At 43.3% G+C, this 24951-nt stretch overlaps 1 protein-coding gene across 2 annotated transcripts in view; it reads left to right on the top strand.

Moving 5' to 3' along the window:
* The window catches only part of OLFM2 (olfactomedin 2), a 309661-nt gene extending 294629 nt beyond the window's left edge, over positions 1 to 15032 (top strand). For both annotated transcript variants that reach the window (XM_066593533.1, XM_066593532.1), the window contains exon 6: positions 14176 to 15032. In XM_066593533.1, the coding sequence (XP_066449630.1) occupies positions 14176 to 14850 (675 nt within the window). In that variant the 3' untranslated portion in view covers positions 14851 to 15032. The remainder of the gene's footprint in view (positions 1 to 14175) is intronic.
* The last annotated feature ends 9919 nt before the right edge of the window (positions 15033 to 24951 follow it).

Below are 24951 nucleotides of genomic sequence, written 5' to 3'. Positions count from 1 at the left end.
ACACCAGGAATCAGCTGATTGGTGGGGATACTGAGTGGCAGACCACTGGCAATCATGTATTTATGATTTGTCCCCAGGACAGGTCATCAATAGAAAAATTCCAAAAAGTCTTGAAAAACCCCTTTAAAGTGAACCTATCAGGTCTCTTATGAGTCCCCATCTGAGTCCAGGGCAGTTATAGTGACAGACATGCTGACTTCAACGGTCTGTCACTTATACCAATCTGTTTAGTGGTTTTGGAAATCTTACTTTTGAAAGATTGCCGTGCTCACAGAGCTGCCCCTGCTCTCCTTCATCCTCCAGAACCTGATTGATAGGTCTCTCCACAGTAACTCAGAGAGACCTGTCTATTAGCGGCAGGGGTGCAGAGGAAGCAGTGAATATATGAATATCAATCATCCAGATGGGACTTCTCTCTGCTCCTGCTGCAAACTTTCAAAAGTTAGATTTCCAAAGCCACTGAACAGTTTATTAAGGCATACGAGCCACATAGAGCAGGGTCCCCCAACTCCTCTCTATGACCCATAAAATCTTATTCACACAGCCATATTTTTCGTTCATGTGCTCTCCTTGTATCTCATGGACAGCAAATGGCCCTATTATAGCCTAAAAGCCTAGTGTTGAGCGAGCTTTTCAAAAGTTGGGTTCGTGTGGTTTGCCAAATTTCCACAAAAAGTTTGGTTTGTTCCAAATTAGTTCAAACCAAAACGAAATTTTACCAATACCCCTAAAACAAATGTATAAAACTGTCTAAGAGCCGTTAACCTCTTCTTGAGGAGGAGGAGGAGATCCGTGCTCAGAGTGCTAACCACTGACTGGAGGAGAAGGGTTCACGCTCAACTGTACTTTGAATGTTCAACTCACTGGCGTAACTATAGAGGGTGCAGGGGATGCGGTTGCACCCGGGCCAGGAGCCTTAGGGGGCCCATAAGGCCTCTCTTCTCCATATAGGGAGCCCAGTACTATGAATAAAGCATTATAGTTGGGGGCCCTGTTACAGGTTTTGGATTGAGGCCCAGAAGCTTCAAGTTACGCCTCTGTGTTAAGGGATTAAGAGAAGTTGCAGGGCCTCAAGATAAACTTTTGCACCCGGGCCCATGAGCTTTTAGATACAAACCCTGGTTCAACTCTTTCGGTTTGCTCAACACTACATGAGGCTAGACACATGTAGGGTGTTTAAGTACTGTCCGAAGCAAATTGTGCCCAAGATTACTGTGTACAACTCAAATATGGCTACCAGAATGAGGCCCAATGGACTTGTGCTCTTAAAGAGTGGATTCCAATCTGGTGGACCCTGTGCTGTTCTGGTATTACAGGACGGCCATTCATGTAGCACTGTATATTCCATGCGGTAGCCAAACGTGTGGCCGCAGCTACCCCCAGCAGAGTCATTGAATTGCTAGGGGTGCTGGGAGCAGGACCTGGTATAATCAGCTGATCTTCCAGGGTCCTGTATCATTAGAGGGGCTATGCAAGTTGGCACAACCCTTTTAGGCGCCTTCACTCATGGTGTATCTGCTGCGGGTTTTGTACAAAAGAAAACCATCAGCAAATCTGACACAAATCTGCATCTAAATTCTACAGACTTACTTGCGGATCTCCCCCAGATTTTAACCCTTGCATTTCAAGTCTTGAAATCTGCAGCATAAATAGGCATGCTGCGGATTTAGAATCCACAGCATTTTCAAAAATTGCTGCAGATTGGATGCAGAAATTTTCTGCTCCATATGTAGATTTTTTTTTTTTGCTTCCACGTGGCTTGTGCTGGTAAATACTGTGGGATTTTCACAGTAAAATCTGCGGAAATTACCCAGCCATTATGCCATGTGATCTAAAAGGGGTTGTCCATTGGTAAACTTTTTTGAGGTTAGGTTATTAACATTAGATCAGACGGGGTTCATTACTTGGAGCTTCCGCTGATCAGCTTTTCTCTAGAATGATGCACTGTGTTGCAGGAGGCAGACCTCTCCGTTCTCACTGCAGTGGCCAGGTTTGGTATTACAAGCCAAGTTCCCACTAAAATGAGTAGGACACAGCCTGCTATACCAAGCCAGGCCACTGCAGTGAGAACAGAGCTGTTTGTTTCCTGCAGAAATCAGCTCAGTGCATAAGCACACAGGCCCAGTGAACAGCTGATCTGTGGGGGTCCCTGGCAATGGACTCCTGCTGATTTACTATTCATGATCTAATCTAAGAACAGGCCATCAACAGTTTACAACTGGACAGGCCCTTTAAGGTTTCTCTATATTTTCTGCAACTCAGATATTCATCCAAAAAGAAATGTGAAAAAGAAGAAAAAAAACAATACCCACCAATCATTGCCTGGATGACATGGCGCACAATCTGCATATCTATGGCAGACTCCGTTAATCATTTTGGAATACAAGTACAGAACAAACAAGGCCGTTATGGGTAAGATGGTCCTGGCCAAAAAATGAAATAGAAAGCTCATATAATATTCACAATTGCCCAGAAAGGAGAACAGCCCCCGGCAATTCAGACTATTCCATTAGTTAATATTTACTATAATGTGTAAAATCCTGCAGATCCAACAGATTGCATTCCAGATCGATTGAAAATACAAAAATTCTACAAAAGAACAAAAACAGCGATAATCTGCATATTCTGTCCTTTTCTCCATTAAGCATATTGTATTATACGGCGGCATTGACAGACAAGGTGATGAAGCATGTGCTAATAGAAGATGAGAACTTCAAGGCACAGTTTGCCAGGCTAAGCATAAAATGTATTCTTATCCAGATATTTTTCTTTCTTTTTTTTTTTTTTTTAACCCTTTAATGACCAAGCCTGTTTGTGCCTCAGTGACGGAGCCAAATTTTGGAAATCTGACATGTGTCACTTTAACATAGCATAACTCCATAAAGGTTTTGCATATCCCAGTGATTCTGACATTGTTTTTTTGCCACATGTTCTACTTCATTTAGGTGGTAAAAATAGACCGATAGAATTTGTATATATTTATTAAAAGCGCCCAAATTGGGAAAATTGTTAAAAAATGTCATTTTTTCACATTTTCTATTGCAATATCTTAAATATGTGCAAACATACTGTACACATTTTTAATAGGATATATATTTCCATCTGTTTACTTTATTCTGGACACACATTTGAAAAATCATTTTTTTTTAACCATTTAGGAGACGTACAAATTTAACATTTATTATTAATAGAGATAAGCGAGCATTGTCCTTAGCGAGTACCTGCCCGCTCGGAAGAAAAGGTTCGGCTGCCGTCGCGGGGGAGCGGTGAGTTGCGGCAGTGAGCAGGGGGGAGCGGGGGGGGGAGAGAGGGAGAGAGAGATCTCCCCTCCGTTCCTCCCCGCTTTCCCCCGCCGCCGGCACCCGAATCTTTTCTTCCGGGCGGGCAGGTACTCGCTAAGGGCAATGCTCAATCGAGTAATTGTCCTTAGCGAGTATGCTCGCTCATCTCTAATTATTAACATTTTAAGGAACATTTTGTTTTCGTACACCAAGCCAAGATCGCAAAGGCTCACAGGTGTCAGAATGATAGATCCCCCCACAAATGACCCCATTTAAAAATTACACTCCTTAATGTATTTACTGAGGGGGGTCAGGAGGATTTTCACCCCACAGGAATTAATGCAATTTATAGGAGAAAAAAATTAATTTACTATTTTTGCAAATACGTAATTTTAAAGGCGGTTTAAAGCCTTGGCATGCCAATTTTATTGCTGTCTCCACCATGGCCATCTCTCCTCTATGAAATGAAGCCACTTCAGAACCTACACCAAATGGCACGAGTTTTGAAGCTGCATGTCAGCAGCAGAAATCTTGCGGTATTTCCACTGCGGTCATTCTGCGAGATTTCCTCAGCATTTAGGCCTCCTGTCCACGGGGGATTGTTCATTGCATTATCAGTGGCGATAATCCGCACGTGGGTAACGCATGAAACACTTCCTATAGGGTAACTATGGAAAACGCAGCCAGATGTACACTAGCAGAAATCCATTGCGATTTTCCGCTGCGTACTAAAAATCGCGAATGCTGCGACGATAAATCACAGTGACTTTAAATGTTCTTTCATGGATGGGCGGCCTTACGCTCAGTGGGAACCCAGCCTTACGTTGGACTAGGTCCATGAAGAAGGTGATATGGCGTGCCACGAACTAACTTCTACCCACATAAGGCTGAAAGCCACAGAACTGTGAGTAAAGGAAGGACCCATGCAGGGCAATAGCCCCTATTGGAAACTTGTGGGAGGGACTCTTAAAGCAATGCCTCCCGGCTATGTCTGTCACCACCGTGCCACCTCGTACCATCCACCCGTCACTAGTATCTGACGCATACAACATCCTATGTGGATATCAATATCAGCTGAGAGACTCTATATACTGTAGTAAGAGTAGGTCATGTGGAGATGTGAAAACATGTAGTTCTAACAATGAGGTGAACCTCCAGCTGTGATCCAAAGCTATCTGTCCTCTTGCCTTTAATAAAGCTCCACATTAACATTATCCTCCGCTGGCATTTTGCTTCCTTCTACATTGCTGGCCTGTTATCTGTAATAAGGACAAGTACCCCATTGATCTCCATAGGGACCCCTGTACATGTGGTAGCGCCACCAGTTATGATGCATTAGTACTGCTGACAGCTATTAAGGATCTGACAGAGATGATTGAAGTTGACATGAAGGAATTTCCACAAATATAATTTCTAAAATCATCTACAGCTTAAAATTGGAAGATGTGAGTGCAGCAACCAATCAGATTGTTGTTGTTAGCCATTTAATCGTTCACGACCCTCAGCGGCCCTAAAGGCGAGCTCCCACCATGTTTTTCGGTTTTCACTGCTTCCTTCAGTTGAGTAAAAAAAAGAAAAGAAATGTCTTATGCTCCAATGGAAGCTGGAGACAGCTCATACGAAAAAGACATGCATGTATAGATGCAAAGTGTTACATATATACTCACTACGGAGAATCGCGACATGCTGCGATTTAAATCCAGCGAGCGGAGAATCGCTATGATTCTGCGCTTGTGGACAGCGGTGCTGTGCTTTCCATAGTAGTCTATGGAAAGCGTTCACTGCGTTTCCTGTGGCTGGATTATTGCCGTGGGAAGCGCAGTAACCCAGAAACCATCACCACACCATTGCTCAACTCAGGGGCGTAAGTAAAGGCTCAGATGCCCTGATGCAAAAGGTGAGCTAGGGCCCCCCATCTATCTGTATCTGTACCCATACCCATACCTAAACCATGCTGCACAGAGGCATAACTTGAAGCTTCTGGGCCCCAATACAAAACCTGTAACAGGGCCCCCAACTATAATGCTTTATTCATAGTACTAGGCTCCCTATATGGAGAAGAGAGGCCTTATGGGCTCCCTAAGGCTCCTGGGCCTGGGTGCAACCGCATCCCCTGCATCCCCTATAGTTACGCCCCTGGCTCAACCTCTACCAGCCTGACAGAAAGGACTCATTGATTCATGTTGCTTGCGCCAAATTCTGACCTTCCCATCAGTACGGAGCAACAGAAATCTGCACTGCTCCGACCAGACTATGTTTTTCCGCTGCTCACTTTTTGCGTTCTTTTTCTCACCGGAGTCTTACCTTTCTGTTTATCTTAGACAAGAATGGCGCTGGAACTGGTCATCTGCTGTTATAGCCCATCTATACTAAGAAACGTTAGGTTGTATGGTCGGGCACATTCGTTGGAGCAATGGCATTGCATTCGGTTGCAATCTGCTTGACCATGCAGTGCCTGTTCACCAGAATGATTCTTGACTAATTTTGAAAGTTCCCGACGATCGACAGTTTCCACATGATCTCGTTTACCTTCAACCAACATACGTGTATTCTGCTGACTATGAAAGCAGTTACTGTAGAGCAAGCAATGATAAGAGAATGGCAAACATTTATATAGTGTCAGCTCCCTCTCACTTCATAATAACCAAATGTTCTCCATGCATCAGTCTGACATGAATGATTAAAACCAGCTGGAAACGAATAAAATGTCTTATTTCAGATATAATTACACTCCAATCGATGTAATCAGTCGCATTCCAGAGTACATGAAGCCACTGTGAACCGATTGGAAATTTCTTGATAATGGGGCTTGTAATGACATAGTGTCCTGTTTAACCGCGCTGAACGTATTCCAGAGATACCTACCAGATATCACACTGCCATTATGTTCCTATGGACCTACTGAGGCTGACCATTTGAGAATATAGTAAAAATGATTATTTACTAAGCACTAGTGATGAGCGATTATTGGAATAATTGGGTTGGGAGTAATCAAGACAATTTTCCAAAAATAATTGGGACAACCCCATCCCAATTCCTATGGAAGTCAATGAAAAATCTATAATTTGGCTTGTGGGTCTCAGTAGCTAGCACTTCTTGGTTTGTAGCACTGGGATTCTAGGTGCATGTCTGACTATAGACAGCACCTGCATGGAGCTTGTATATTCTCTTTGTGTTTATTCTTCTTTTTGTACTCCTTTTTCTCCTCTTCTGGAGAAAGGAGAACGGAGATGGAATATGGAAGAAGTGGTGTGGTGCTTTTGCGGCAAAACCACTTCAAAGGTTAATTTTGGCTTGCAGATTTTCCTGTGGATATTCCTGCGCTTTTTTACATTTTGCAGCGTATTTTGGTGCGGTTTTTGCTGCGTCCATAGAGGTCTATGGACAAAAAAGCGCTGCGGAAAAGACAGAAGAATGGACATGCTGCTTCTTTTAAAACCGCGCCACAGTTGCATTTCCGCACTGCGGCTGTGAGGAAAAAATCCGTCCTGAGAGAACAGCTTTTTTCCAAAACTCATTTGTGCTGTATTGCACTGCAAACGCAGCGCTTTTGCCGCAGTGCGGATATGCAACGGCCAACCGCGGCAAAACCGCAGCAAATCCGCCCTGTGTGAACCCAGCCTTAGGCCTCCTTCCCACGGACGGATTTCCGCCATGTAATACGCGTCGAAAATCTGCCGCGTTGCCCGCAGCTATTAGGTTCTATTGAACCTAATAGCTCAATGCTCACGGTGTGGAATTCCATCGTGAAATCTCCCGTCCTCACCCGCCGCATGCTCTATTTGCCGCGGGTGTACTAGCGGCCGGCTTCCATTGCAGTCAATGGAAGCCGTCCGCTCATGCTATCTTCTGCTGTAGCACAGCGGAAGATAGCATGAAATCGCTTCACATGACGCTGCGGCGCGTCACGCCGAAGTGTCATGCGGGACCCAAGACGCCGGATCCGCTGGTAAGTATGGGGTCTCTGGGGGGCGCCGTGACGGGCTTCGCCACAGAATATTCCGCGGCGGAGCCCGTCACGGCCGTGCGCAGCCGGCCTTAATCTATTCCTGATGCAGACCCTAACACCAGACACCGCTGTCCCTGAGAATTGCTAAAGATATTCTTAGTGGAAACTTCATTTGAAGTACTTATCCTGATTAACAAAGATAAGGTACTATGGCACAGACAAGGATACCAAACTGAACAAAGCAGAACTAAGCAAGACAAAGACAGATGCAAACAGGAAAAATGCAAACCGCTAACTACTAGGCAAGAATTAGAGTAAAAAATAACCATAGGAATAAAAATATAGAAAATGATGTAGAATACCTGCAATCCAGTATTGTGAGGGGAAAGACTCTTAAGAATTGAATACTATAAAAATAACTAAGTGTAACAAAATACAACTCTGCTCATTTCTATTCATATGCTATACGTAAAGGAAATTTGGAATCTTGTGTAGTATACATCGCAGCATACCTTCCACCACTCAATATGGGAAATGTGTAAGGCATAGTGATGGTGATAGATGGCATCAGTGATTCTCTTCTTTTCCTCCTCAGATTTTTGTGTATTGAAAGGAAATCCTTTAGCAAGTTCTATAATGCATAAATATAGCAAGCTGTGTTCACTAAATGGCCACTTTATTGGGGACACCCATCTAGTAGAGCATTGGACTACCTTTGCTCTACAAAACTGCAGCAGTTCATAATGTAATAGATTCCACTAGGTGTTGAAATCACTCCACAAGAATATTGGCCCATGCGGACATTAAGCTTCTTGCAGATTCCAGAAATTAGATGCCGGTACTCTCATGTTCTGAACACCTGGCAGGAAGGGTTCATCGATTCATGCTGCTTGTGCCAAATTCTGACCTTCCTGTCAAAACGGTGGAACAGAAATATGGATTAATTTGACCAGGCGAAGTTTTCCACTGCTCAATGATCCAATCTTCACGCTCTCTTGCCAACCGGAGTCTTCTCTTCTTATTTCTCGTAGAATGGCGCTGGAACTGGTCATCTACTGTTATAGCTCATCCATACTAAGGAACGACAAATTCTGTGATCAAACACATTAGTCAGAGCACCAGTGTTGTGTTCCACTTCAATTTGCTTGACTGTGTAGTGCTTGTTCATCAGAAGGATTCCTGACATCCTCCTCTGATCTCTTTTGTCGAAAAGTTATTTCTATCCACAGTATCCCCTTTCACTGGATGTTTTTACCCAATCATGCCATTCTCGCTATACTCTCCACCACACCGATGCACAAGCAAATCCTGGCCCTGGCTAGGTTAGCACCGATGACCGGCCTCGTTGGAAGATCGCTGGATTTTCCCATCTAATGTGGATTCACACTGACATGGATCCACAGAAAAAGTTGCTCACTTGAGTTTATGCTGCAGTCCGGGGTCACTAATTTAATTTCCATATGGGAAAGCTCCAATTATAAAAGGGCCGGTGACTCTCCTAAAGTGTCCAATCAGTGTATGTCTATAATACAGAGTTTGGACAAAAGTTGAGTTCCATTTTCACCCATTCTCTTTGCATGACCTTCGTGAAGATCACACCTGACCTTCCATCCTTGGATGTAGACCACGCCGGCCACATATAACCACCGTACCACTTTTTTTAATCTCTTCTAAATGCTGATACTCTTATTGCTAAGTACCAGTGTAACACTATTGATCTGCAGCAGTAACCCAATCCATTCTATGTGATGGCACCATCAATTGTACTCAGTAACACTATTGATTGCAACTTGTAATACAATTCATTCTGAGCTGTAATGTCATCAGTCCTGAGTGGAAGTGAAACACCATTGATCCTTCGGCAGCAATGCCCTGCATTCTAAGTGATAGCAGTATTGAATATTGGTGGGAAATTCCATTACTGCAAAGAGCCTGTGTAATATAATCCGCTGTGTTGCCCAATCGTCCTGACAAAGCAATAGTTCTTAAGTGGTATTAATACTGCTACTATCCTGGGTACTTATGAAATGATACTCTTGCCTATTGATCCATGGCTTTCTCTCGGACGTGTTAAGATTTGGCAGCGCATGAGTTTAAATTGATATTCAAGCAGAAAGCCTTCCAGGATGATTCAACGTCTCTCCTACTATTGTTCCACATAACTCAATTGTATCAGTTGTCAACAGCCCATGTTGTTTAATGCCAACAGCTATTTATGTACCTCTCTCCATGATATGAGCTCATATATTAACTGCCGAAGACGAGAAATGGCTTTGGTACGTGGCACAATGAAATTAAGAATTGTAGCTGCCCGAGCAATGGTCTGGTCCACAATATCTAATCACTAAAATGGGTATTTATGGACTGCAAAAGTAGCTTTGTAACCTCTTTAGTCAATAGTATTGATCTTACTCATTTATATAGCACATATGTACTCTGTGGGGGTGTACACATCACATGCATCTCATGATCTAAGCTCCCTATATGATCACAATATGCCTCTTTTTAAGGCAGAGGCTTGGCTGACTGCTGACAGCCATGTTCCTGCTCTAACAGCCAGGAATGGAGAAACCTCAGAGCCTGGCAGTTTAACATGCCCCAATCCGTAGTAGTTCCAGTATGTAACAAGATGATAGGGGAAGGGGACTCTTTCCGTTACTCCTCAAGATATCAATGGGTTCACATCGCAGCCTGAAGCTTGACAAAGGCCTCCATGTCTGCCATGTAACTCAGCCTATTACACCCCATCTCCCACAGAGTCTAATAGGCTGCTAATAGTTTTAGTAGAATGCACTACATAATAGAGATGAGCGAGTCTACTCGCTAAGGCACATTACTCTCTCCCTCTCTCCCTCCCCGCTTCACCCCGCTCCCCGCCGCAACTCACCTGTCACCCACGCCGGCCCCCGAATCTTTAGGCCTCATGTCCATGGGGAAAATCAGGCCCGCTACGGATTCTACATGGAGAATCCGTAGCGGGTCCCTCCTGCCCCGCGGACATGAGCGCTGAAAATCAGAATTAACTCACCCGCAGCGGACCGGCAAATCTTCTCCTCTTCATGGCCGGATCTTTTTTCTTCGGCCGGCGGATGTGCTCGGTATGCCGGCTGAGTGCCGGGCACATCCGCCGGGCCGAAGAAAGAAGATTCGGCCGTGAAGAAGAGAAGAACTTTCCCGGTCCGCTGCGGGTAAGTTATTCTGATTTTAGGTCTCCCGCGGATCTGGATGGCTTCCATAGGCTTCAATAGAAGCCTGCGGGAGACCCACACGTAAATGGAGCATGTCCAGATTTTTTCATGCTCCATTTTTTTTTAATTCCCTTTTATTGACCATCCGCGGGTATTTATCTACCCGCGGGTGGTCAATGCATCCCTATGGGGTGCGGATCCGCATGCGGGTGATCCGCTGCGGATCTAAAATCTTAATTTGCCCGTGGACATGAGGCCTTAGAGATGAGCGGGGAGGTACTCGGCTAAGTAGCGAGTATACTCGCTCATCTCTACTACATAAGTATTGCAGTGCATCTTAGCGATCAAACAATTGCATCTTGATGTCCTCTTAAGGGACTATAGAATACTGTAAAGAAGGTTAGATAAGGTTTTTTTGAAACAAAAAAATTCCAGTTAAAAAAAAATACATCGTTCCTCACAAAACCCCATTTTTAAATAGATAAAATATAAAAAAAATGTAAAAAGCAGCACATAATAGGTATTATTGCGTTTGTAATAACCCAGTAATAAAAATATTTTATTTATTTCACATGGGGTACGCAGAAAATATAATTTAAAAAAACTAAATCCAGAGTTGCTATTTTTATTTTGTTCGCCTCCCAAAAAACGTAACAAAAAGTACCAATATGTCAACATGGTGCCAATGAAAACGTCCATTCTCTGATTGCAAAAAACAAGCCCTCACAGAGCCAATCCTACAATGCGGTGATGCAGATTTCATTGTTTTTCTTTAAAAACAAGTTTTTATTGTGCTAGAATAGTAATGTAGATATTTATAACTTGGTGTTGCAGAAATCTTGTTGATCAAGATAAGAAAGTTATGTTATTTTTACTGCATGATGAACGCCGTAAAAATAAAAATAATGGTGGAATTTCTGGCCATTTTTCCCATTAAAAATGTAATAAAAGTTATATAGCACATTATATGCACCCCAGAGTGGTAGCATTAAAATGTACAACCCATCCCCCACAAAACAAGCCCTTATATAACTATGTCAATGATAACTCATTTCCGTAGCTGTATGACGGCTTGATTTTTTGGCCATGATGGAAACTGCTTGGTCCTTAATTGCTCAGTCACACGGGCGCATCGGCACCCGTACACCAGCGCCGATGCGCCCGTGTGACTGACAGTTAGAAGACGGCTGTACCTGAAGACGGACGTCTCCCCGTAGCGCAGATGAAAGAACACATGACCGGTAATGAAGCTGGTCACATGTTTATTCCTCCGGCGCTGCAGAGAGACGTCCGTCTTCAGGTACGGCCGTGTGACTGAGCCCTAAGGCACAAAATAGGCTGGTCATTAAGGGGTTAACCTATTAACATGTTTTTGTAGTATCGGAGGAAACACACACAAACTACATGAAGATGATGCCCTTCATCAGATTTGGACCCTCAACCCCAAAATTGCAAGGCAATAGTGCTAGTCATACTAATTATAGAGTTCTTCACTTGTCCTCTTATGTATTTGCATAACTACCAGAGTAGCATGGCTTCTCTTTAGGGACAGCATCTAGTGAGGAGACTTATAAAGCCATCCATGCTCCTCTGGGAATTTTATTAAAATGGGAAGATGGAAAAATGCCTCTACAGCGCCACCTACTGGAAGGCCACATTCCTTCAAGTCAATGTCAGACCTTTTAACAAGCCTAGTAACAATGACTGGGAATATCGGGATCGGAGATAACTTTTGTTCATGGAACAGCTCAGTTAAGTTGACCACTTCTACTGGACAAAGAAGTACAGTTATTGATCACTGTGGATGAGTGGAAAATTAAAGGTAGATCACTGGAAGACAAAGTAAAGTAGAAGAGATACATAGGAAAGAAAGGAGATCGAAATAATCATAAGCTTTCGATTTCCTGAACATACTTCCTGTAAACTGTGATGATGGTGGACCAGGGCCCAATAGACACGTAGCTGAAAGTTATCTTTCTGTCCCATGCTTGGTGAGAGTCATCTATGGCGGTCATCACAATGTCCTTATGCACAGGGGTCATCAGCCTTCTCCTGCAGACCACTCATGGCATACTAATTTGTGTTGTGATGTAGAGCTGCAGCTCCCTCTCCCACTCCCATAATCTAGTGCCCCTGTAAGGCTCTTTGCATGTTACATTTGGGATATCCAATCTACCAAATGTATTTTTTACCAAAAGGAGAAATGCATCTTGGAACAAAGGAGATGGAAAACATTCCCTAAGGAAAGTTTAAGTATGGATGTAGCTAAAGGGAGTGCAGAGGTAATAGTTGCCCTTGGGCCTTGGTGTTCAATGGGGCACAAAGGCTCCTTTGCCAGATAACACCAGTATTATAAATGGCAAATGGACTCAAGGACTAATGAATTATCAGGTGAGTCATCTTAATATATGATAAAGGCAAAAAAAAAGTGTGCAAACACTCGGATATGCCTTATTGATTGAGTTGGTGTAGCAAGGCTGGCTGGACCTAAGACAGCAGAATCAAACGTCTCCTATAGCACTTATCACAATGGACTGGCAACAGGTTCTATTCTAACAAGGTATTTTTAGAAACCAGGACCCTTGCTCTTCAAAGTAGTTTCTGCAATTCACAATCTTAATGTATCTCTCATGCTGGCCGAATTCATTTCCAGTGGAACGTCTTTGTTCTTCAGCCAGATGACTTTTTTGTCATTGGCAAAGAAATTCTGCCAGCTGTGACATCTGCAAAACAACATTTGATACAGATCAACATAATATAATACATTAAATACCTTCAAAGTCACCTGAATGACCCCTTTTTCCTCCCCACCATTTCCTCTCAGGCAATGGGAAATCAAATGAACTATTGTAGTGTTATCCAAAAGGTAAGTAAAACAGCCTTAGCAACGAAAATTCTTCTCTAGTAAGAAAAGTGTTGTAATGAATCTAGCCAGTAAAGTCCATACTCACCTCCTTTAAGTATCTCCCCGGTCACCAACACCTGGAAGAAGCTAGTAGTGGTCATGTGCTGTTCATTGTGCCTAAGACCACAACCAGCTTATTCTGTTTGGAGCAGCAGTTCCTGCACTGGATAGGTGATGCTTAGACCTATTTCTTTATTTTATACCATGGCCTGGATGGAATCTTTAATGTAGGTAACGGGATCGTTTGTATGAATGCTCATTCGCATCACAGTGTACAACCAGGGGGAAGGTTGTGGAATCAACAAAGGACTATGAAAATCTTTAGGTGAGGAAGTGATGGTTTCCTGGTATTTGAAGAGATGGGCTTACTCCCTACTAAAGAGGCATACATGCAACTCGTTAGAGAGCTGATGGCTTCTGCTTTATGTTTCATGTTTATTTATCTCTTGTTGGATTTTATAAAACTGTTCAAGGTGTGTTGTACCATAAGTACTGGCGTTGGGTTCTTATTTTATGAATGCCTGAGTCTTCTTGGCCTACCTAAGGAGACAACAATACCAGTCTTGTTATCTAATCTCCTTGCAGTATATGAAGTTTTTCTTCACTTTCTTCACTTTTAATTGTTTTAGGCATAAACCTTATTTATTTATTTTATGTTTATCCATTACGTTCAACCAGTTTGGACATTTTTTGCATACATGACAATTGGCCTCCAAAATTTGAAGAAATTGCATTCTTAAAATTATGGCCAAAATTGTACTTTTATGTACTCTATGGAATTGCTATTATGAGTGCATAAGGCAACCACAACTATTTTCTGAGTTCCCTTTTAACAAGATTTTTCTCTTTTAGGTCTGGTACATGGATGGTTACCTAAAAGGTCGAAGAGTCTTAGAATATCGAAGCCTCAACGACTTCATCAAGGGCCAGAACTTTGTTCAGCACCTCCTGCCACATCCTTGGGCCGGCACTGGACATGTGGTTTACAATGGCTCCCTCTATTACAACAAGTATCAGAGCAACATAGTGGTAAAATATCACTTCCGGTCTCGTAGCGTCTCTGTTCAGAGGAACCTCAACAACGCTGGCTACAACAACACCTTCCCATACTCATGGGGAGGCTTCTCGGACATAGATTTCATGGTGGATGAAAATGGGCTTTGGGCTGTTTACACAACTAACCAGAATGCAGGAAACATTGTAGTCAGCAAGTTGGATCCTCAGACGCTGGAGATCCTCCAGACCTGGGACACCGGCTACCCAAAGCGAAGTGCTGGAGAATCCTTCATGATATGTGGTACCCTTTATGTAACCAATTCTCATCTAGCTGGAGCCAAGATCTACTTTGCGTATTATACAAATTCGTCTACTTATGAGTACACAGATATTCCATTCCATAACCAGTATTCACATATCTCTATGCTGGACTACAACCCGCGAGAAAGAGTCCTCTACACCTGGAATAATGGTCATCAAGTGCTCTACAATGTCACTCTGTTTCATGTTATAAAGACTTCTGGAGAGTGATGTAGACTGTATCGGACATTCATCTCACCTATTTTTGTTCTTTCTTGGTTAAATTCTTTTTACAGTCTGATAATTCCAGTTATTTCTATGAAACGCACAGAACACAAAAAAAGACTTTCACGTGGTTGAGTGAGCATGGTATCAAGTAAACGTTTTTTTTTTTCTCTCCGGTGGCAAATAAAGACAGTATTTGACATTGGCGATGTTTGATCAGTGGTATTCTTTTTTCTCACATACAAGGGTTTTAAACATTTGGAGTTCACTACATGAACTTAACACGAGTTAGACATGCTTTTACAATTGATGACCTATTCTCAGGATAAGTCATCAATACCTGATCGCCAGGGATCTGCCATTTGGGATTCCCGGCGATCAGCTGATTGCCCGGCCCACTGTCAGTACAACTGGACTGGACATCGCCATCAGGGTTGGAGCTAGAAGTGTAACAGATAGATTGATTCCAATGGGTGCAAAGCTGCCTATTAGACTTCATGCTCTGACTCTAATGACTATGTTTGACCCTGGTGCACTGACAGTGTGCTAGGAAATCTTTTGATTGCTGGGAATCCTGTGAGCAGACCCCCACCAATCAATTATTGAAACTCCTGATAACCTATTTTGTGGATAGATCATCAATAGCAAAAACACAGAAAATCTCTTTAAAGACCTCTTCTATCCCAGGACAAAATTTGTCCATAGACCGGAGGGGGGTGGGGGGGTTATATTACCTGGTGCCTTCCTTTCTCCTGGTTTGGATGCTGAAATGCTTGTTTCTTGGGTTCCTATTCATACTTCCAAGATTACTGTGGCAATTCATAGACTAGCCGACACGATACCCTAGTGATGCCTCCATCTAAGACATTATACGCAGCTCTGATTGGCCAGTGCTACTTGGTTGAGAATGCAACATGACACGTCTGATTACAAATGCGCAGTGTGCATTGAGCAGTGACATGCACACAGCAGCATTCTTAGCAGTAAAACAAGAGCCCCAGGAACAGGTGGATCATCGCCTGAACTGGTAAAAAGAATGACCCAAGTAATATACATTATCCTACCAAAAGTAATTGGACACCCGAGCAAGAAACAAAAGTACTATTAATTTAATATATTAATATGGTAGTTGGGCCCTAATGACATCGGATACTCTTCGGGGCATACTTTCTACAGATACACATCAACTGGTATTTCCCTGCATTTATCCTGTAAATGTGTGGTGAGTTCACACAAAGAAGATGAACACTTAATCTTCCCGGACCCGATGTTGCTGTTTGTCCAAAAGTTATTAGGGTAAAAGTTGGCCAATCTAATTGTGGAACATCCTTTTAGTCAGATCAATGTAAAACAGTTTGGGACTTGTGACAAGGGGTGTTGTCTTGTTGGAAGTATGGCTGACCAGTCCCAGAGTATTGCCACATTGTGAGCAACCCATTATTGTCTAAAATGTCATGGTCCTCCTCCATGTTAATGGCTCTTGCCTCTACAACAAATGGACTGAGTCCATGCCACATAAATGATCCCCAGACCATAACAGAATCTCAGCTGAACAACATTTCCCAGGCATCCTTCATACCAGGTATGTCCATCTGATTTGAAGATGAAGTAGTGTGATTTGTCACTCCATAGAACATTCTTCCATTGTTCAACTATCCATTGCAGATGGGCCAATGCATTGCACTTCGTGATGAAGGGTTGCGTGCATTGTTATATCCTGTATTTCCAATAGCGTGCAGTTCCCATCACAAACTATGGCTGACACCTCCAAGGCTCTGCATCTAATGTAGCATAGTTTAGGATACGTGACATGCCAATAAGACATGATCCATTCTACTGATATGGGGTGTCCAAATACTTTGCCAGGAAAGTGTAACTCACTGTTATGGTCTATGGCCAAATTTTGTTGGGTCGCTTTAATGTCTCAAGGTCAACCATGAGAGATGATTATATATCGGATACTTTTACCCTACTCTACATTAGCGTCACATAGGAACACTTTTATACAGGAAAGCTATAGGTCACAGAATTTTTAAGTTGACTTTTAAAGAATCCTTAAAAATTTCCAGTAGGAGACATACAGTGTTATTTCTTGTAGCGCAGCAAAGAGAGTCTCCATGATTCAACATTATGCGCCATACTATTTACCATATGCTGGCTTTATGGGGGGGGTACTTCCAAAAACTCTATATTAATCCATGAGAAAGACAAAACTCAAAATGCTTGGTGCATGGAGGTACATTATGTACTCATACAAGTCTATGGATGATGTATTATAGAACTGTACAATTAGGATCCATAATATGACTACGTGCAAGAAGTTAATTCCCAATGGATATCATCAAGCTTATCCTTTGGCTAGTTCTTCAGGTGGTGCTGGGACAGAAGTATTGCCCTTTACATCATAGATCATAGACTGAGGATGAGTCAACAATGTGATGCAGCAGACAAAAAGGCAAACACAATTCTGGGATGTATTAAGAGAAGCATAGAGTCTAGATCATGTGAGGTAATTATCCCTCTCTACTCTTCCTCAGTCAGACCTCATCTGGAATACTGTGTCCAGTTCTGGGCAGCCCACTTTAAAAAAAGACATAGACAAACTGGAGCAAGTTCAGAGAAGAGTTACCAAGATGGTGAGCGGTCTGCAAATCATGTCCTATGAGGAACTAACCGTTTTGGGAATGTTTAGCTTGCAAAAAGAAAGCTGAGAGGAGACTTAATAGCTGTCTACAAATATCTGAAGGGCTGTCACAGTGCAGACGGATCAGCCCTATTGTCATTTGTACAAGGAAAGACTAGAAGCAATGGGATGAAACTGAAAGGGAGGAGACACAAATTAGATACTAGACAGTGAGGGGGATCAATGAGTGGAGCAGGTTGCCACTGGAGGTGGTGAGTTCTCCTTCAATTGAAGCGTTCAATCAAAGGCTGGACAAATATCTATGTGGGATGATTTAGTGATCCTGCACTGAGCAGGGGGATCGGATGACCCTGGAGGTCCCTTCCAACTCTAGCATTCTATGATTCTATGATCATAGGCATACTCCATTGACAACGTACATATGGAAAATTAACCCCCTAAGCTTTTTTGCCCACTGCTGTCTTAGGTCTGCACTATACTACCAAAAGTATTTGGACCCCGTGTTAGTAGAATGGATCATGTTTTACTAGCATGTCACGTGTCCTTAATCATGCTACATCAGATACAGACCCTTGAAGTTGTCAGCCACAGTTTGCTGTTGCTTTGTTTTGCTTAACATGCCACGTTCCAAGGAATGTACAGAGTTAGGGGTTCTTCAAACGGACATATGTGCAATTGCTCACGCTTCAGCGCAATGCATTTACGCCATGAACGAGATAAATTTGCGTGTGTATCAGTGTACAGTTCTCTCCTTTATGCGCACACATGATTTAAAAGGCTTTTTAGCCTAATGAGGTCCAGATACGTTCATTTTTTCACAGAATTGCGCAGCATATTGTGCACTTTATTGAGTGCGCATTTGTGCCCCTCCCATAGACTTCTATGGGGTCCTTGCTGCACAGATGCACACAAAAAAGAGAATATCCTCAAATTTTTTTTGCACGTATCAAATGCACACACATTAAGGAGCATGGGTTGCCAAGGCTCCCCTGCCGGCATTCACTCACTGATAGCAGCGCTGATACCGGCGCACACTGCGACGTCAGTGTGCAGCCGGGATCCTCCTCCCCTGACGTCTCGTCTTAGGTTCCGCAACAGCAGGGGAGGAGGCGTCCGGCAGCACACTGACTTCACAGTGTGCACCTGGGATCAGCACCAGCAGCAGTGCTGAGCAGAGAAGCAGCAGCGCTTCCATGAGGAGGAGGAACACAACGAGTAACAATAAAACTGAAGCTTTTGAATCTGCACTCTGAACGCGGATCCTATATGGTTTAGCTTACAAGGTTTTCCTGGATATTCAGAGGGGAGAGAGTTCTTCCAGTATCCGCCGATCTCCCTCCCATCTGCCGGGTGAGTTTATCTATTTCCTCCTTGACTTCGTGTCTGAGCGCAGTTATTTCATTTATGAGGAGGAGGAAGGGGTAAGTATATGGGTCTGGAGGGGGGCACTATTACTACTAGGGGCCACTGTGGGATGTCAGTATGTGGGATGACATTACACGTGTTGTAAATTCTGCAGAATATCCTCCCCGAAAATTTTCGTGGCAATTTCTGCAGCATTTTCGCATCCAAAAAGCAGTCAAAATCTGCACGCTGTCTATTTTGAAACAGTCCTGTCAGTTTTAGAATGCTGGAAGTAAAATCATACGTCCCGATAAGCCCCGCCCCCTGACGTGTTGGCACTGCGGTAAATAAGTAGGTTTTGGGTTGCAGTTTGGACACTCTGTCTTTAAAAGGTTCGCCATCACTGTTATAGGACATCTCATAATGTGGTAAATGAAGCACATCTGGGGCTTTTCTGCATTTCTACAGATCCCGAAAAACTAGAATGGCCATTTACAATAAGTCCCAGTTACATAAGGTGAGTACATGGGAAATGTAAGGAGGGCAAAGACCACAATAGCCATTTATCATCAGAGGAATTTTTTACATCACTTTTCTGGCAGATTCTTTTTTTCTTCTCCAGTTTGAGATGCAACAAATGTATCAAATGAGGCACAATATTGGTAAATATGTTGCATCTTTACACTCGTCTGGAGATGTGGAGGCACGCAGTTACCGGAGTGAGATTGCAACAAGCTTTGCAACTTCTTAAAAAGTTGTAATTGTTAAATTTATCTAAAAACCTCCTCCCGCTCCCCCCCCCCCCCCCCTCCTCCTTCCTCTTTAGACACTTTTGAAGAGTGGAGTGAGAGACGGAACATCTGTTCTTTTTGGAACAAATCAATAGTAAATTTGTCTAAATTGATCTGTGCCAAAAAGGAGCCACAACTTGTGCCAGAATTCTGATGGAACTCCATTAATAAATGTGCCCCAATGTGTGTTTTCTCTTATCTAAAGCTCCAGAAGAAGAAGAAAACAAATAAAAAGTAGCAAAAAGTGTTGAAAACAAAAAAACGTATCCCAGAATGCTTAGGGCTGGAAAGTCCTGGCATTCATACTTTAGATGTCCACGCACCATGTATCAGGTCAGAGATCTCACGATCACACAGCACACATAAGGACATATAACATCACAGAGAATTACCCGGAATGTTTCCTATATAAACATGTCACTAGAGGGGAATCCCCCCACAGCGGGGAGAGAGATTCCCCAGCAGGGGAGAAGAAGGAAAACCCAGCAGCAGGGAATTTCCTTCTTTTGCCCTGCAGGCGAACCCCGGCATTGCACTGCTGCAGAAATAATCTCCCTTTGCTGGCTGATTCCCATAGGAGTCTATGGAGGCTTCTGCACTTTGCGCACCAAAGGTAGGTCAGGTCCTATCTTTTCACACAGCTGGGAATTTCAGTCACTGATGTCCTAGAATTGTAAAGTGCGATTTTTTTACGCATTTCAAATTGTCCCATCTGAGCGTTTTCCCAGCAATGCATTGGTTCTATTAGCTGCGAATTTTTTTGCGTAGGCAACACGGCATGCGTTTCACGCTTAAGTGAAAGAGGCCTTAATGTGTTAAATAAACATTTGAGGCAAACTTACGCTTAACATAACAAATAGCCATTTAAAAGGGCCAATTAAAGTTAGATGTAGCTGTATATTTAAGGGCTCGGTCACATGATTGTAGTGACAGCGCTGTTAGCAGCGAGACCACATGTTTGGCGTTTTTTTTTTTCCTGATGACGTTCAACATGCAGGACAAATAATGCCTTGCTTTCATAGATTTAAGGACATCAAATATGTTTTTGTATTGAATTGTTTTGCTGTTTCATTATAAATATGCAAACAGGGATTTAAAAAAAAACTTTTACTTCCTTTATTTTTTTTTATAATAAAAATACCTTTTTTTAGTTCCCACAGGGGACATGCACTTGCAATTATGGGATGACATAGTATTAGGCCAGTTTTAGAAGAGCAATTTTCTCACGATGCGACAGCGCTACAAATCGCGTGTATGTGAAGCCCATGCTTTCCAATGGGTTCCTTCACATTAGCGATATTTTGTAGGCTCCTACATTGCTAGAAAAAAAATCATGGCATGCTGAATATTGTCGCATTTTGCTCTATTTTTTTTAGTCCATGTTACCCTATAAAGCCTTCCTCTGTGTTGCATCGCACGAAAACTTGGTTTTAATGCGGTGCGATGCAACTTCTACAGTAGGAAATCCTACAGTTTGAGCCCAAAAATAAACACAATACATCCCCTAACAGGCCTTGTCCGCTCCACCGCTTATCTCCTTCTGAAGCACCGACACACTTGTCTGTAGTTTTCAGCCAGTGCTTCCTGGTTTGGAGGTTCAAAAACTCCGCCTCCAGGAAGCGCTGGCTGTGATTGGTTCTCAAGCGCTGCGGCTCAGGCAATCACTGCAGCGCTCGATGAACCAATCACAGCCATAACAATGACAGCAACATTTAAAGGGCAAACAGCCACAACCAGCGTTCATGCTGATCACAGTTATTGCCAGTGGGTGTCAGCTGTAAGAAACAGCCAGCACCCGCATTGTATTGAGTGGGATTGTCTCCCAATCCCCCTCCATGCAAACCCTGAATGCTCCGGATTTAACAGTATGTCCTGTGCTGTTAAGGTATTTAACTCTCATACATCTGTAGATGAACATTGGGGAAACCGCCTGCACCTCATCATACAAATAGTGTGGTAGGCCTCTATAACCTGGTTGTATTTTATGTATGGCCAGGTACTTACAGAGCATACTGCACTCTGTGTTATAGCTTTCAAAAAGACAAAAAAACGCCTGTCCCCAAATGCTGTTTTGTTCATTTTGCCTTCCCCTAAAAATGCAAAAAAAACAAGCCTAACAGAGCTCAGTAGATGGGAAAATAAAAAAAGTTAAGGCTTTAAACGCAGCAATGCTGAAGAAAATATTTTCCAAAAAGGTTTTTTTTGTACACAAGTGGAAAAATCTAAAGAAAATATATAATTTTGGTATTCCCATATTCATGCCAACTTGCAGAAAAAAATGATCATGTCATGTATGCTGCATGACTAACACAAAAAAATCCTCGAAAAACAGGTAAAATTGATCTGTTTTTCTCCCTGTCCTCCCCAAAAAATTGAGTGATGTTATGCAATACATTATATGAACACAAAAAATGGTATTAATAGAAACTACAGTTCGCCATGCAAAAAACAAGCCCCCATACGGCCGTGTCAGTGGAAAAGTAAAAAGGTTATGGCTGAAAAGTGGAGATGAAAATCCCCCCCAAAATTCTTGTGTCCTTACACCCAAAATATGCTGTGTCACTAAGGGATTAAGTCCTATAAGATGTGAGGAGCGGCCACCATGGATGGGACTTGTTTTTTTTTTAGCCCATCGCAAAGATGCTAGATTGGCCAAGTCATCAGTTTGTCCTCTCTGTCATGTTCCTCATTCATTCCTGAAGATATTTTGCCGTGTGGCCGGGTGCCTTCTTCTGCTGAAAGACGGCGCTGCCATTAAGGAATCCCACTGTGACGAAAGGGATGACTTATCTGTACAATGTTAGACAGGTGGCATACATCACATCCACATGAATGCCAGGACTCAAGTACCCAGCAGAACATTGCCCAGACCATAATGCTGCCTCCACTGGCTTGTCTACTTCCCATAGTGCACCCTGGTGCCATCTCTGCCCCAGGTAAGTGATGTACATGCACCAGCCGTCTAACGGCTTTCAGCAGTGGACAGGGGTCAGCATGAGTGCTTTGACTGGTCTGTGGCTATATTGTCTCAAACACAATGAACTCCGATGCCCTGTGTGATCTAACACCTTTCTATCATAGCCAGTAAGACCTTTATAAACTGCTTGTCCAACAGTTGCTCTTGGATCAGACCAAGCAAGTTAGCCTTTACTCCCCACACGCATCATAGATCATAGATCCTTGGGTGCCCATGACCCTGTCAGCAGTTCACCGGTTGTCCTTCTTTGCACCATTTTTGGTAGATACTAACCACCTCGTACCAGGAACACCTCACAAGACCTTCCATTTTGAAGATGCACCGACCTAGTTTGACTTTTGTCCATGTCACTAAGATCCTTACGCTTGCCCATTTTTCCTGCTTCCAACACATCACCTTCAAGACCTAACTGATCACTTCTTGCCTAATACATCCAACCCCTGACAGACGCCATTGTCACCAGATAACCAATGTTCTTCACTCCCCCGTCAGTGGTTTTCGTGCTATTGCTGATCAGTATATACTCTGTTCTCTGCAGTTGGATTTTTAGACTCTTTTCCTTCTGGTTGAATAAATTATGACTTGAAAAAAGTTGGCTAAGTAAATCTGCCAAGGTTGTTTTCTTAATAACGTAAATGGGAATAGTAAATTATAGCAGTATATATCACTGGAGCCGATATATAAAGTAGGGTATAAATTTTACTGGTAAATGTGTCTTATTTGTCAGGAGACTGGAGCAGAGGAGAATATGGTAGTTACTTTACCATATATACCTTGGATACGTGTGTACATAGGGGCCTTGTGTCAGTGAGGGCTAATGTACTATAGAGATGAGCTCTAAGGTCTTGTAAAAACCATGGCACATATTAAACTAACTTAAAGGGGTTGTCTCGCGGCAGCAAGTGGGGGTATACACTTCTGTATGGCCATATTAATGCACTTTGTAATGTACATTGTGCATTAATTATGAGCCATACAGAAGTTATTCACTTACCTGTTCCGTTGCTGGCGTCCTCGTCTCCATGGTGCCGTCTAATTTTCAGCGTCTAATCGCCGGATTAGACGCGCTTGCGCAGTCCGGTCTTCTTCTTTTCTGAATGGGGCCGCTCGTGCCGGAGAGCGGCTCCTTGTAGCTCCGCCCCGTCACGTGCCGATTCCAGCCAATCAAGAGGCTGGAATCGGCAATGGACCGCACAGAAGCCCTGCGGTCCACCGAGGGTGAAGATCCCGGCGGCCATCTTCACCAGGTAAGTAAGAAGTCACCGGAGCGCGGGGATTCAGGTAAGCACTATCCGGTTTTCTTTTTTAACCCCTGCATCGGGTTTGTCTCGCGCCGAACGGGGGGGCTATTGAGAAGAAAAAAAAAACGTTTCGGCGCGGGACAACCCCTTTAATTGCACATTGAAATCATTACGGTGTTAGTCCAAAAGTCATAAAAATGAAATGCAAGGGGAGCAAACGATCAGTCCTTCTTCCTTAGGTGCTAATTTAAGGGGACTGGTTATTTGTTGTTGTGCCTTTAAGAGGGGACGAAACCTGGAGTTAGGTAAGGTGACAAAATTTTCCCAGGGTCAAAGCAAGACAAAAGTGTGTAGTCAGGGGGCGTGGTTTATTACAGGATATGATTTTACCTCCGTCATTATAAAAAGTACAGGGCCGTTTCAAGAAAGACAGGGAGTAAGTTCCGCAGCATTTCCGCATTCAAAAAAAGTCAAAATCTGTACCATTGGTGCTGATTTTGACTGGAAATCAGCTGTGTATCCGCAACTGATTTCATACTATGCAGCGCTCCCCCTCACCTCCTCAGAGGGTTTCCCGCTGTCAGCACTCCCGGGCTTCCCATTCCCATTGGCCTGTAGTGGCCTCACTTGACCAGCATCACCTAAACAGTGGCACCGCACCTGACCAGGGAACTGGAAGCCATAGTATGAAATCAGCTGCAGATACGCTGCAGATTTCCAGTCAAAATCCAGACCAATCGTATGGATTTTGACTGTTTTTTGGATGTGCACAATGGCCTCAATAGTAATAGTGACCCCTATATTGGCCCTGGTAGTAATCGTGTCTCCTATATCAGCCTCGGTAGTAATAGTAGCCCCTACAGTGGCCTCAATAGTTAAAGTAACCCCTATATCGACCCCTGTAGTTATAGTGACCCCCACAGTGGCTTTAGTAGTAACAGTGACCCCCACAGTGGCCTCAGTAGTAATACTATTACTTATAGTGTCCCCTATATCGACCCCAGTAGTAACATTAAACCCCACAGTGGCCCCAGTAGTAATAAAGCCCCCTGAGACCCTTCTCCAGGTCTTCAGAGAGTCGCTGTTCCTGTTCTCGGCGCTGCTGCGGGA

This window comes from Eleutherodactylus coqui, chromosome 2 (assembly GCF_035609145.1).
Source record: "Eleutherodactylus coqui strain aEleCoq1 chromosome 2, aEleCoq1.hap1, whole genome shotgun sequence".
NCBI classification, from domain to species: Eukaryota; Metazoa; Chordata; class Amphibia; order Anura; family Eleutherodactylidae; genus Eleutherodactylus; species Eleutherodactylus coqui.
The sequence above is the reverse complement of the archived record's forward strand: the minus strand, read 5'-3'. Positions and strand labels throughout refer to the sequence as shown.